This window comes from Pseudochaenichthys georgianus, chromosome 7 (genome assembly GCF_902827115.2).
Source record: "Pseudochaenichthys georgianus chromosome 7, fPseGeo1.2, whole genome shotgun sequence".
In the NCBI taxonomy this organism is placed as follows: domain Eukaryota; kingdom Metazoa; phylum Chordata; class Actinopteri; order Perciformes; family Channichthyidae; genus Pseudochaenichthys; species Pseudochaenichthys georgianus.
The window spans coordinates 33,292,700-33,307,930 of NC_047509.1; the positions used below are offsets into that span (position 1 = coordinate 33,292,700).

Sequence of the window (15,231 nt, forward strand, 5' to 3'; positions counted from 1 at the left end):
TGAGTTTTTTTGCACTATAAATATTTGTGCTTAGTGACAGTGCCTGAAAAAACAATGTTTTTGCTTTAACAAATTAAGACATTAAATAAGTTCAACAAATAAAACGCAGATTTAGAAGACGTTACTACAGCAGCCCAACAAAAATAGCGTATACAAATATTATCCTGCATTTAGCCTACATGAACAAGTTATCATATAAAAACTGTAAAGGTCATGCCTACAAATTTGATAGAGCCACATTGATGTGCTTGCCGTCAGCTCATGGCTCCGGGCCTGTCTCTCTTTGGCAGTCATAGGCGCGTTCACACCGCAGTACTTTTCCCACTTTAGTTCCGATATAGTTCCGAAATGTTGCGTTCACACCCATAGCCGCGGGAAGTAGGGGTGCTGCAGCACCCCCTGTTGGCGAGTGGTGTACATTTGAAAAACTGAGTGACCACCTAAATAAAAATGATTAAACTACATAAAATAGTTATGATTTTACTTAAAATAAAATTAGCTGTATACAGTAACATATAATAGTCATAGTATATATTTGTATATATCAGGTGGCTTGAATTTATTTTCCAAATAAATAAAATCCGAGTCATCTAGGTCGTAGGTCGTGGGAGAGTGACGTTATTGACGCGACACACACACTGCAGAATGCGCATATTTTAACACATTTCAGGAACCGAAATGTGAACTTTGGATAAAGCCAGGTTCAAAATTCTCGTTTCATTTTGTAGTCATATTAGCATCTAAGGCTTTTACAGAAGAGATTTTTTATTTATTTAGTATTGTCATACTGATATTCTGTACACACTGTGAAGACCACTGAGACAAATGTAACATTTGTGATATTGGGCTATATAAATAAACATTGATTGATTGATTGATTGATTTTGGATATCTCTTTTTATCACTCCATAAATCAGAAAATACTGTCAACAGCCCTAAAATATCAATTTTCGCCATGTTTCTAGGTATAAAATCTTATATAATTCAGGCTATGAATGATATATGAACAAACCCTTCCGTAAAAGCTTTCATAATATTGATAGGAATATAACTGGAAGGTTTGGTGTATGTAAGTGCAACTGAAGTGGACATTTCGGACTCAGAGTAGGAGAAAAAACTCATTTTGAGAAAACGACCTTTAAAGATTGCAGTGAGGCACTAGCTGAACCCTCCTGTTCTTTGGATGACAGCTTGCGCCTCGACGCACTCCGTGAAGGTATTTCATGTTCGGGGTCATTTGTTTTTTGTATAACCTTGCTTCGTGCAAGTGACAATTGTTGTCGTCTTCTCTGTGAACGTTTTTTTCGCCGTTCTTTTGCCATTTTGAGATTTCAATTTCTACTGATTGATTGATTGATTGAGCGCTTCATGGGTAATTGGTCACTGTGGCAAAGAGTCAAAAGGATAATACGAGCGGAGGTATCCAGGGGTCAGTACATTACTCCTGCAGGCCAGGAGGAAAAGGATACTCATCATAAAATACATTTACTGTTATTTTATTGAGAATTTTTAGGGTGTCACAATATACTGAAGACAAAAGCCTGTGAGCAATTTACTCAATCAAAATATGAAATGTGGTTTTGCAAATATGGTGCATCTCCTTTATTTGCTCTGCGTATATAACCGAACAGTTTGTTTTGTGATGTTTGCTCTGGACAGTTTCCTGTGCGAGTACTGGGAAGCCTGCAATGTGTTCCTGTTGTCGTCAGCAACATCAAACACTGATGACATAACACTGTTTATCTGGGTTTAGAGAAACATCGTGTTCTGATATAAATGATAGATAAAAATGTACCTGAAAAGGGTATTTGAAAATGTAGTGTGTGTTTGTTCTTTTGTAATGAGAATTTATAGGTAGTTATTTTTGACATTTAGAATATAACATCTCCATTAAAACAATGACCGTTATGAAATGTGTTTCCATTTAAGTTCTTTTTTACATAGAAGCCTTAAAATAATTGTTACACATTAAGTTTTTTTAACTTCATTACATATGTCACATCCATACATGGAACATTAGAACTGCCTGTTTTTCATTTTTATAAACATTTCTTCAGGCAGGGCTTGATTCAGCGCTTCCTGTTTCACACCATGCACCTCACACCTCTCCGCACCACACATCCAGATGTTTGGTCATTTAGTCCGTTGCTCAGAGGCATCTCTAAAAGAAAAATATTGTTCTGCAGGAATTGTGCGTTGTGTTAGGGTTTTGGCATTCTGCCTGACTATTGAAAATAGCCTTTCCACAACTGATCTAGAAAAAGAGCTCTAGAGATTCAACACTGAGTGAGTCATTTTAGAAAGCCGATAGATTGCTGCAAGAATGAGTACTCAAACCAGGGAATGAGTCGGCATGTTTGCACCGGTTCTCTTGTCTTGAAGTTTTTGTAAGGAGCCTGAAATCAAGTATGTGTTTTAAGAGTTTGTTTATACAGTGTATGACATTAAAATACCTCACACTCTTGGATTTTGAGGCCTTTACATTTCTACAAAAAGGCCTTTGCTAACAGGTGCCTAAATGAGACTGCAGATGTGTTGGGGACATTAAACATCACCAATATTTTTAGATTTATAGTCATTTCCTATTATTACTTCTTTGACTCCCCAAACATGAAGATACAAGTTAGGTAGTGATGTCGAAGTCATGTGGTGTAGTTTGCTAAAGGTTTAGCTTTTTTTTCTTTTGATGATTTCATTTTCGCTTATTATAAAAATGGTGGTTATTTGGGAGGACAACTCGATACAATTATTATAAACTTCATTGAGTTCTCAACCACAGAAATTAGTTAGCATGTTTGCACTTCTGTTCACTTATGTTGAGGTTTTGAGGTGTCTAAAAAAAGGTCTATGGTTACATCAGCTTAGGAGCTTTTGATTATTTTTGTTCTCTCTTACAACATAAAATACGTCATTCAATTTTCAAGCGTTTACATGTCTTCACAAGGTGGATGCCTACAAGTGCCTGACATTGCATGATATTGCAGATGTCGATAACATTTAACGTTGTCAATAGTTCGCCTCACAGCCTCGTGACTTTGTTTTAGTTTCTAGTATTTTCAAATGTTAGTTTTGTATCACTTTAAAAAAACAAAACAAGATACAAGTTGGAAGCTTAGTTGTGGGGATAGGGTTAGCCGATTTGCTTATTGTTGTGAGGAACCAGAGTGATGCTAGGTGTATCTTCCCTGAATAGATCAATAGGCAGAGGTGCAGTTGCTACTGTGTCTAAATTAGGGATGGGAATTTGAAAGCAAATGTATATTTGAATATTCGACCCCCAGAAAAACGGTTAACCGATTAACCGAAATGTACATATCCTAATTTAGAAAAATAAATAAATACATGTTCAAATAAGTATAGAAACCAAGTCGAATTTGTCAAATGTATTGAACTTAAACGCGAGTGAAGTATAACCGGACGCGAGAGAGAGAGAGAGATCAGCACCTGCAGCTCTGCCCGCTGTGAGGGACCGGTGAGCAGAGCAAAACACACCTTTAGTCACCTAACACATTTAGCTGTGGCACTATCGTATACATTGAATTATTCCATTTGATAATATGTAATCAACTTAGGCACCCCACCCAAAAATAATAATAATCAAATACAATTACAATAACAATATTCATAACTCATATTCTCATATTCGAACACCTGAATAATTTCGAATATTCGATTAATCGTTCCCATCCCTAGTCTAAATCAGTATCTCTGCTAATGGCCTTCAGCTGGATTTTCAGTACTCAGTTCATAGCATAGCCTTATCTAACACGGCTTGGCAACAGTCCTTCTGTCATTCACACTATATTTTCACAGCACAGGTGCCGAGGTTTTCAGTTCTCCCCTACTCCCTTCTGTTATTTTACTGCAACAATGATCCATAAGGCTACAGAGCACATCCTGCACTCTTCCCAATAAAATAATTTTACTGTGAGGCAGTGGTTGGCTCATACTAAAATGCCACTTAAATCTAATTTATTTGTTATTTAAAAGGTATAACAACTCTTATACTAATCATTCTTTGTCTTGGAGTGCATTGGGTTTCATATCAAATAGAGGTAGATGCAAATCAGTTCTGATCCGTAATGAATAATGAGTGTTGTGAATATAAGATCACAAAGTAATGTAATTCTTTCAGGCATGTTGAAGTGGCATGCAAACCCAGGAATTCCCCAACGCTTCATCTCAGCGTTCCTCTCCGCCTGCAGTCTCCGCTCCTGCAGCATGAATAAGGCAAAAGGCACATAAACATCCAACACCTGCCGCATCAGCTGTATGAAAAAGCAGAAGACAGCCTCTCCTGCGTGCCAAGCTCAGGAGATGTATAGTTCATGGATGAAAATATTTGGAGCTTACATTACAGCTCCTTCACTTAGTTCTGAAAGCTTGTTTAACTGCTGACAAGTAGCACTTATTTTTTGTTAAAACCACAACCCATCTTTAAAACTGAGTGTTTTCAAGGTAACACATCCAATTTCTTCCTTCAGTGTTGGTCAAAACTAGGCGATCTCAACTTTTCTTGGACAGTATATTGTCCCCAAAAATAAGGGCAATAAAAGATATAATGGTATTTGAAGAGAAACTCCCTCTGGAGGGAACTTTGGGGATTGTACCCTTTGCAGCCCATTTACATGCACACATTCCTATACAACACACTTCAAAATAATAATAGGGCCTTTTTAAGGGAACTACAAAATTAAATAACCCCCCGAAAAAGCACAACATTTTAAAATACCACCCTGTAATTGTAAAACACCTTGGAGAGAAGACAATAAGCTAACATTGTAAGATGATATTAGCCTGACGCACAATACCTATAATACATTACAAACTAGGGGTGGGGGAAATAATCAATACAGCATAGTATCCCAACACTTTGCGTGGCGATATTGTATCAATACACGGATGCCAAGTATCGTTCTTTTATTTTATAAACATTCTTTTTTTTTTCTTCTAAAAGATGGTCGTATATAAAACAGGAGTTACGTTAAGACATGTGTACAATTGCAATGAAAGTAACAAAAACAATGCCATCTCCTTTTCAGGTTCAAATAACACAAATTGGGTTATTTACATAAACTATTCATATTCAGTGTTGTGCTAGTTACTGAAAACCAGTAACTAGTTACCATTACAAGTTACTTCATTTCAAAAGTAACTCAGTTACTTTACTGATTACTTACACCAAAAAGTAATGCGTTACTGTGAAAAGTAACTTTTTAGTTACTTAAAAAAAGGGCTCCCATTAATGCCCTTATAGCCTTCATTTCAGTACTGTTATTGCATTGGAGAATAATACAATCTGTTGATCAACTTGACATGCATTATATGCAATCTGGATAGCATCGATATTAGCTGGCTCTCCATTTTTGTATATTCTTTCTCCAGGTAGTTGGAAAAAGTGTTCCGTCCCATATGCCGTGCATGGTATCATGCTAACTAGCTCCCTGAAAGCGGGTGACTCCACTGTAGCAATAGCCTGCATATGTTCTACAACATACCGTGCAATGGCTTTATCGACTTTTCCCTGGCTAGCAGTCCCTTGGTTAAAATCCAGCCGCTGTTGCTTAGGTGGAAGTGGAGTGGCGTTGGATGAGTCTGGGTCTGTGCCGGTCTTAGTTACTAGCTTCGTCCCAGCATGTTGTTTTTGCAGATGTTTTAAGAGATTTGAATGACCGGTTTGGGCAGTAGATAGGCTCTTTGACCCGCCAGGACACAACTTACATTTAACAGAAACTTTCTTTTCTTTGTGCTCGACAAAAGTGAAATAGTGAGAATATCTCCAGGTGGAGAAACTAGACTTGAGTTCCGCCGCCGCCATGATAGTCTTGTTAGTAAACAATACAAACACGCCCACAGCCCGTCTCCGCATGTGACACAGGAAGTATCTAAGTACATTTACTCAGGTACTGTACTTAAGTACAGTTCTCATCTCTGTTCACCTGGCTATTGACTATATAAAAAAACTAACGCAGTAACGGAGTAACGCACCATGTAGTAACGGTAACTGAGTTAGTGAATTTAAAAAGTAATGCGTTAGAGTACTAGTTACTGCCAAAAATAACGGCGTTACTTTGTAACGCGTTAGTCCCAACACTGTTCATATTGCAAATACATTTTTTCATCAGGAAGGGAAGACGGACATGGATATATGACCCATGTGATTTGCAATATTGCAATATATTGTATCGCAATACTTAGCATATCGTAGAATCGCAATACTATCGTATCGTGGCTTAAGTATCGCGATAGTATCGTATCGTGGGGAGCCTGGTGATTCCCACCCCTATTACAAACCGAAAGGCATATCATGAGAAAACGTTTTATTTTTATTAGAGCCGGGACTCGATTAAAAAAATTAATCTAATTAATTAGAGGCTTTGTAATTAATTAATCGAAATTAATCGCATTTTTAATCAAATATACATATTTGACCTGAGAACAGTGAGAAGCAATTTTCACATGGATTTTACTCCAAGTGGAGGGAGGGAGCCAGGGAGTTGGTTATTTTCTCAGACATGGACTTACTTATCCTGGCCCTGAAACCAGTCATCTGGTTGAGTGTGGGTTGGGTCAGGGTGTGGTTCCTTGCACTCGGAGTCGGACTAACGTCCACGCTAGCTGCTACATGCTTTGCATTTAGGTGATACTTTAGGCTTGATGTGCTGCGGTGATATGCAAATTCTTTTTTGCATAATTTGCACACAACCGTGCTCTTATCGACGCTTCCATCCGTCCGTTTTTTAAAACAACATTTCCCATCCACGGGGCCGACCAAAGCGGTCTCATCAGCTTGTTCGTTCATGTTTGACTATTGTTCACCGTGGTTTGTTGTTGTTTGAAGTCCCATGCTGAAGTCATGAACGTTAGTTGGTGCTCCAGTATAATCGGTACGCCTGAAACTCATCCAGTGAGAAACGTTCCGCTGTGCAAAAATAAGTGCGATTAAAATGCGTTAATTTTTTTAACGCGTTAATTTTTGTGTAATTAATTAATCTTAATTAACGCGTTAAAGTCCCGGCCCTAATTTTTATCTTTATGCAGTTGTATTACTATCCTCTTTCACACAACGACAGATCCTCCTTCGTTCCTGCACGCTTACCCCTAGTTTCCACTGGGTCCGTCTGCGGCGCGTTACGGGCGCGTTACGGGCGTATTACGGGCGCGTTACGGGCGTGTTACGGGCGCGTTATGGGCGCGTTGCGGCTGCGCAGCGGCGTCCACAAGGATCGCGGCCACTCTCGTCAATGGGTGCTATTCCACCAGACGCGCCGCGTTACGGCTCAGAAGCGTCTCGCGGCTGGGCTCCGCTCGAAATAGGATTGAAGTCTATTTTTCGACGCGACGCAGCCGTAAGGTAATGTCGGGCAGGAAATGGAACGGTGACAGCATCCGGCCCACCCCCCAAAACCGGTTCCTTCTCCTCCCCCCATCCCTCCTCTGTAGTCTTTCCAGTAGGAGAATAAAGGCCAGCGTTCTCCTTCGGTTTACAGGCACTGTGTGTACATTATATAGAATAATTATGATGATGAATGCATTTTTTTTACCACTAAAATACAGCAACCCATCTTTGATTCATGTTGTTTTTAACTGGACTATTACAATTATTATTAATTATGTCTGTAGTCTACAACACAACAAAATAGGAAATAACAACAATAAACACGATTTAAACAGACACAAAAATAAACCATTTAACTACGTAGCCTACTTACTTTCTTGTAGAAGTACAAATGTCCAGGAAATATGCCCAAATCAACAAGAACTGCGATCCGGCATGCACGACGCTCCGCTTCCGTAATGCTTCTGAAACGCGCCCGGTACGGTATGACGCCGGAGGAGGCCGGACCAAAACCGCGGCGCAGCCGTAACACGCCGCAGACAGACTCGGTGGAAACTAGGGGTGACACTCCTCAAGTAACAATTATGACCGTTCCTGTGCTTCATTTCATTTCATTTCAAACCTTTATTTATTCAGATTGGTCCCATTGAGATCATAGATCTCTTTTTCAAGGGAGACCTGCAGCATATAGGTTCCACATGAAACATAAAACAATAAAGGACATTACACATTATATTTACAGGATACATAGTTATAGACATTTACAAGTGCCCATTGTATCAGCAAGCATTTCATTTACCCTAGCTTTAAAAACATGCAGAGGAATGAGATTGCTCAGTTTCAATTCTTGCTGAAGATTGTTCCAAGCAAGTGGAGCTGCGCACATAAAAGCTGTCTTACCGAAGACAGTCACCAAACACCATTGATATGCAGATAGTATAAGGAGAGCTACACCGTGTGACACCACGTGTGTGGACCTGTGGATGTGTTTACTTTCACTGGATTAGACACAATGAGAAGATCAGTTACAACCTTGTGATACACAGGGTGTTAATAGAGTTACCTCTTGATCCAAGACTTGTTTGCAGCTGTGTTTTGGTTCTTTCATTAAAGATAAAAAAAGACTTTTGCAATGTTTGTATTGACATGACTGCGGGAATTCTTTTCTTTTTCTTTGAACTTTTCTTTTGGCACATTCAATATCAGTATTTGTGAAATTGTGTGTTTTTCTTTTTACTGTTCTTAGCTAGAGATATTAACTATATCCTCTGTTTCATCTGGATTGCAGTCATCCTGACAGACGAGGAGGTTCAGAGGAAGAAGGACATGATAATGAAGAGGAAAGAGGAGGAAGCAGCCCGTGAGGCGATGAGGCCACGTCTAAACGAGGAGCAGGCCCGCATCATCTCCAGTCTCGTGGAAGCCCACCACAAGACTTACGATGCCTCCTATTCCGACTTCTCCCGCTTCAGGGTGAGTCCAGCACAAAGTCTCTTCTTTTACCAAAACCACAATCATATTATCCTCAGTTCAGCCCTAAGTCACTTTGTTGTTAACTGTGGGGGAAACTTCTGTGTAGCAATGCAGTGGGAGTCACCGACTCATGAAGGAGACACGGGAAGAGCAGGAGCTTTGATGTCAAACACTGATGGTTTATTTGGAGTTACGGCCAGAGAATTCACAAAACAAGTCACAGCAGCCACGGTCTGACTGCACGGGAGAGTTGCCACGTCAATTCTGGAGTGCCTCTCTCTCGTTAGCCCATTTAACTGGTTTCACAGAGAGTAATCAACATATTTGAGAAGATAGCCTAAACAGTTGGGAACACTGAGTTACTTGCGTCTGACACTTATGGCCTCGAAGATTTCACACCTTGGAGTCCACAAACACCGAGAAGGAAGTGTCCCAGTGTACCCACAACAATAAACCATCTGTGACCTAGGGTTGCCCGGTCATAGAATGGGAACAACAACATTATGGCTGAAGCAGCCTATCTCCTTAAAGGAGATAACAGACGTCAGGGTTGGTCATGCACGTCATATCTAGGAGTCTAGGACAATTATTTCCCTAACATTAACCATAACTATGATTATTTTTATTTTTTGAGGAGGAACAATGCGGATTCCGTCCTGGTCGTGGAACGACGGATCAGCTTTTTACTCTCGCAAGGATCCTGGAGGGGGCCTGGGAGAACGCTTATCCGGTCTACATGTGTTTTGTAGACTTGGAGAAGGCGTATGACCGGGTTCCCAGGGAGTTACTGTGGGAGGTGCTGCGGGAGTATGGGGTGAGGGGGTCTCTACTCAGGGCCATCCAATCTCTGTACTCCCAAAGCGAGAGCTGTGTCCGGGTCCTCGGCAGTAAGTCGGACCCATTTCCGGTGAGGGTTGGCCTCCGCCAGGGCTGCACTTTGTCACCAATCCTGTTTGTAATATACATGGATTGGATTTCGAGGCGTAGTCATGGGGGAGGGGGTCTGCAGTTCGGTGGACTAAGGATTGCACCACTGCTTTTTGCAGATGATGTGGTTCTGATGGCTTCATCGATCTGCGACCTTCAGCACTCACTGGATCGGTTCGCAACCGAGTGTGAAGCGGCTGGGATGAGGATCAGCACCTCCAAATCTGAGGCCATGGTTCTCAGCAGGAAACCGATGGACTGTCCACTCCAAGTAGGGAATGAGTCCTTACCCCAAGTGAAGGAGTTCAAGTATCTCGGGGTCTTGTTCTCGAGTGAGGGAACAATGGAGCGTGAGATGGGCCGGAGAATCGGAGCAGCGGGAGCGGTACTGCAGTCGCTTTACCGCACCGTTGTGACGAAAAGGGAGCTGAGCCGGAAGGCAAAGCTCTCTGTCTACCGGGCCATTTTCGTTCCTACCCTCACCTATGGTCATGAAGGATGGGTCATGACCAAAAGAACGAGATCGCGGATACAAGCGGCCGAGATGGGTTTCCTCCGCAGGGTGGCTGGTGTCTCCCTTAGGGATAAGGTGAGAAGTTCGGTCATCAGGGAGGGACTCGGAGTTGAGCCGCTCCTCCTTCGCGTCGAAAGGAGCCAGTTGAGGTGGTTCGGGCACCTAGTTAGGATGCCACCTGGGCGCCTCCCTAGGGAGGTGTTCCAGGCACGTCCAGCTGGGAAGAGACCAAGGGGTAGAGCTAGGACCAGGTGGAGGGATTATATCTCTTCGCTGGCCTGGGAGCGCCTTGGGATCCCCCAGTCAGAGCTGGTTGATGTCGCCAGGGAAAAGAAAGTTTGGGGCTCTCTACTGGAACTGCTACCCCCGCGACCCGACCACGGATAAGCGGGAGAAGATGGATGGATGATTATTTTTGTATCTATTCCAATTCAAAGTCCATCTGTCTCATCTGCAATGCGAGCATGGCTTTATCGAAGAAGGGTAATTTAGGAGCGGCATTTCAAAACAGTGCACAAACGATACGAGACGGAATTCCCTCCTAATTCTGCCCTACGCTCCCAAAAGGTGAGGGACCTGAAAGGACAGCTAAATGCACAGCAGCCCATTTTCACCAGGCCCAACAACAAGAGCAAGGCTGCTACCATAGCATCTTATCGTGTCAGTCACGTTCTTGCAAAACACATGAAGTCTTTCAAAGACGGCGAAGTTGTGAAAGAAGCATTCCTGGAGGCTGCCCACGCGCTTTTTGGGGACAGTAAAAATAACAGTAGCATTTCAACAGGTTTTTGATATAATAAAATCTCAAGTTAGATAAGGTTATTAATCAGCTGTAAGTTTTTGTTTGTTTGAACTTATTCATTATATTTATTGTACAAAATGGTATAAGAATGCAAACTTAAATTGATTATAGTCTATTATCAATTCAGGTTAAGAAACTAGTGTTGCTTGCATCCTATTTTAAAGGCATTTATTTTTATACTCTACTAAAATGCAACAAAAAAAGGGTTTGATTCTATTAATTTTGTCTTTTTTATTGCACTTTGGCAGCAGATTCCTGTGTAGCTTCAGATCTGAGTTGTCTTATTAGTAAGCCTAATTTATACTTTTGTAGCTACACTATTTTTATATAATGGCAAAGAAAGGGTTCAGAGTCTTTTCTTTTTTCCTGTGTCATATGTGGCAGCACTGTTCAATGTTTCTTGAAAACATTACCCTATGTAGTATGTGACGTGTGAATAAACTCCAACTCTGTATCAACAACACTGTTGTGTAACTTCAGTTAAATACTTGTATGTGTGTAGATTAGAAAGAGGTAAGATAAAGGATCTGCTGCAGTATTTTATGAAGTATTAATCGTACAAAGGTCAGTTTTATACAAGTAAAAGTGTGTATTTACCTGGTAGTAGGCTGTCAGTAACTACGCCTCTCTATTTGGATTAGTAGATCTCGGCAGACTGGCAACTTTAAAAGTAGCTCTCGGTTCAGAAAAGGTTGGGCACCCCTGGTATAAGGGTATTAATAAGTAAGTAATACATACTAAAGTGTAATCACATATGCAATGATTTTCACTAAACAAACCAAAATGTACAAGATTAACTTAAGCTGAATTGTTGTTTAGCTTACTGTGCTCTTCTCGGATCTTCAAAACAGTTTGGGTAAAGGCACTTATACATGTGGGGTGGTAGTGACAGTCTGATTTATAATAAGTGGTATCAAATGAATGAAAAGCCATAGTATTTAGCACCATTCCTGTGATCGTGGGATAGCTTTATTTAAGGCCCCGGCCACACGAGGACGAAAACGGCTAAACGCATAGGATTAACGCAAACGCAATCGCAAAAAAGCTTCTGTCCACATGCAATATTCACCGGATAGCAGGGGCGGACTGGCCATCTGTAGAATCTGGAGAACCACAGAACGGCCGGTCGTCAAGGGCCATTGACGGCCGGCCGGCCCTTTAAAACAAATTGTTTAACGCCATAATTTAAGTTGCACTGACGGCCGACAGAGGGCGACAGCGGCCGCTAATGCAGTTGTGTGGTTCTTATGTCAAATAATAACACACGAAGAAGAAAAAAGACCGGCCACAGGAAGAGAAGGGATTAGACGCCACGGCAGACAGGGAGAATCAAAAAACATTGATAAAAATCAAAGAAAAGAAAAAGAAAAAGGTGGGGCCGAGAAGGCAAGAGAAAAAAAGGTCACGTCACTCGCAGGTGAAGCATATAAATGTCGCAAATTGACAGACCTTTTTCGCTGCTACAAGCACTATCAGCAGCAGCTTAGAACAAGTGCAAGATGATGAAGAGAATGATGAGGGCGCGAGTTCAGATATACAGCCAGCCTCCTGCGTTCATGATGAGGGACAGAGTTGAGCTGCTGGAAGAACCAGCTCAACTGGCACACGTGCAGGGCAAGAGCAAGAGGTGGGTGAGAATTATCCCTTGAACTCAGTGGCGTTTTCTCCTGGAGGCCAAGGGAAGCCAGGCTTCCCCTGTTTTTTTGGATTGTAGTTATAATTTTAATAAATAAATAAAAACACTTTTTAGTTTCGGTAATTATTCTGCCGGCACATCTCTCCCCCATTCTCATTGAGTATTTTACAAAGATTGAAACAGCGCCCCTCTAGATGTTATGGTGAAACAGTAGATTGCACTCACGTTGCGAGAGGAGGCTAGCTGAAATTGGCTTCCCTTGGTGAAATAAAATGGAGGGATTGACCAATCAGATGAGGCTCACGTCATGCCTCACAATCAGATTTGGAGTATTTCATCAAAAATAATTGTACTAAACTTCCGCTACAGCAGCAACTAAAAATGAAATCTGATGACAGGCCAATGCCCAAACTGGAGCTCTGTACAGAGAGGAAAAAACGAGCTAATCAGACGTAAAACTTTAAATAATAAACAGCGGATTTCTAACATTTGACATTTCATGTGGCCGGACTGGGTCAGTTTCCAGGGCTGAATTTTAGTCCCAGTCCGCCCCTGCCGGATAGTGTCTGTCCACTCGAGACAGCTCCGTTTAGCTCCAACCGCTGGAGAAGCTGCAGTACATATGCAGGAGCCTGTACGTGGCACTGTAACTTCCTCCACAAAAGCAGCGAAGAAGCATGGTTGTTATGGTTGCCCTTCTGTTTATTCTCCGCGTGGGAGGGAAGAGTTTTTCGCCAGTCAACGTGTATTAAAGTTTAAATCTTCCGGACAAAATTATAAAAGTGCCGGTCAAAGGTCTTCTTTGTTATTTATTGAGCTTTAAAACAAATGAATAACAAATCTATATAATATAATAATAAAATACATGGAACCTCTCTTTTTCCTCCCTCTCTTCGGACAGCGTCAGTGTCTGTTTCATGCAGCAGCTGATCCAGTAATGAGTGACCTAGCCCAGTGTTTTTCAAAGTGGGGGCCCCGACCCCCCGGGGGGCCGCAAAGTTTGAGGGAAAGGGGCATTTTGTTTGCATATAACTGCATATCTATCAATCTATGTGTCCTTTGATGCCAATCTTTTAATATTTTTTATTTATTAATATTTTAAATCACACGACCGCCCTTCAAGCCAATCAGAATCGAGCTGCCGCTACTGAGAGTGAAACTGAGTATCTGCTCAGCTTTTGGAGCAAGTGAGAGCTAGTGAATATTTCGCTCTGCAGCTGGATGAGAGCACGGATGTAGCAAATATTGTCGTTTATATATATGAATATAAATACGTTTATTGTTAATATTACTGTTGAATATTATATATAAATAGCTTTCAAAAATGCTAAAAATATATGTTAATTGTTCATATTACTGTTAAAAATTATATAATATTATAAAGACAGAAATCACTTTAGAAATGCTTTAAAATATGTTTACTGTTGATATTACTGTTTAATATTGTGTTAAGAATGTTTATAACAGAAGACACAATCAATGTAATGAATGACAAACAAAAGATAAATACAAAAATTGTTTTGAAAAATAACTGATTATTAATTATTAATTCAAATATATATTAAGAAAATGTATTAAGCTGTATGATTAATTTGTCATATTTTCCATCATAATATACTCATCATTTAAAAAAAATTGCAACAGGGGGGTCCAGACGATAATGCTATATGGGGTCCTTGGCATGGCAAAGTTTGGGAACCCCTGACCTAGCCGAAAGTAAAAATAAACATATTTATAACTAGTAGTTTGAGAGGTGTCTCCGTCCTGTCAGATTAGACTTAACTCACGTTTATGTCCATATCGAGAGAAAGATAAATAATCTGAATTCAGTGTGCAGTTTACATTGACGCGGGGGTGAGCAGCAGAGGTGGGGAGAGGCGGGGCTATTGCCTCATCATTATCAGAAAATGATCATATAGGGCGTACACACGGAGCCGTTGGACCCCCCAGAGCGTTGCGTATGCCGTTCTATCCACCTTGGGACCCGTTATCGTTTCCGCAATCGTTTAGTGTAGTGTTAATTTCGTCAGCTATTTTTTAATTTAGTTTTAGTCTTAGTCCTGTGTTAAATTTCCTTTTTAGTTTTAGTCATATTTAGTCACCTTCATCCTGTTTTTATTTAGTCAAGTTTTAGTCGACTAAAAGTCTGAGCATTTTAGTCTTATTTTAGTCGACTAAAACAGTAAACATTTTAGTCAAGATTTAGTCGACTAAAAGTCTGAGCATTTTAGTCTTATTTTAGTCAAAGAAAACTAATTATTTTAGTCTACTTTTTGTCAATGAAAACTGTTGAGTCTTTTTTAGTCATCAGATTATATAGAACATTTCAGTCAAACTAGTCTAGCCAAAACCAATAATTTGTCATTTTAGTATATAAATAAATAAGATTATATCTTGTCCTTATTTGATGAAAACACAGGTTGAATGATTAAGCAGCTTTGCAGAGAGTATCTGGTCAGGTTTGTGGTGTTTTTACCAGCTGTGTTATGGCCACATTGCTTCCCTTCTGATGAAACAATGCATTAGCTTTTTATCTCCGC

The 15,231-nt window shown here is 40.6% G+C and overlaps 1 protein-coding gene across 1 annotated transcript in view; it reads left to right on the forward strand.

Moving 5' to 3' along the window:
* Positions 1–15,231, forward strand: part of LOC117450048 (vitamin D3 receptor A) — a 168,374-nt gene that overhangs the window by 113,541 nt on the left and 39,602 nt on the right. Inside the window, exon 5 of the mRNA XM_034088035.2 lies at positions 8,628–8,812. Coding sequence (XP_033943926.1) covers positions 8,628–8,812 — 185 coding nt within the window. The remainder of the gene's footprint in view (positions 1–8,627; positions 8,813–15,231) is intronic.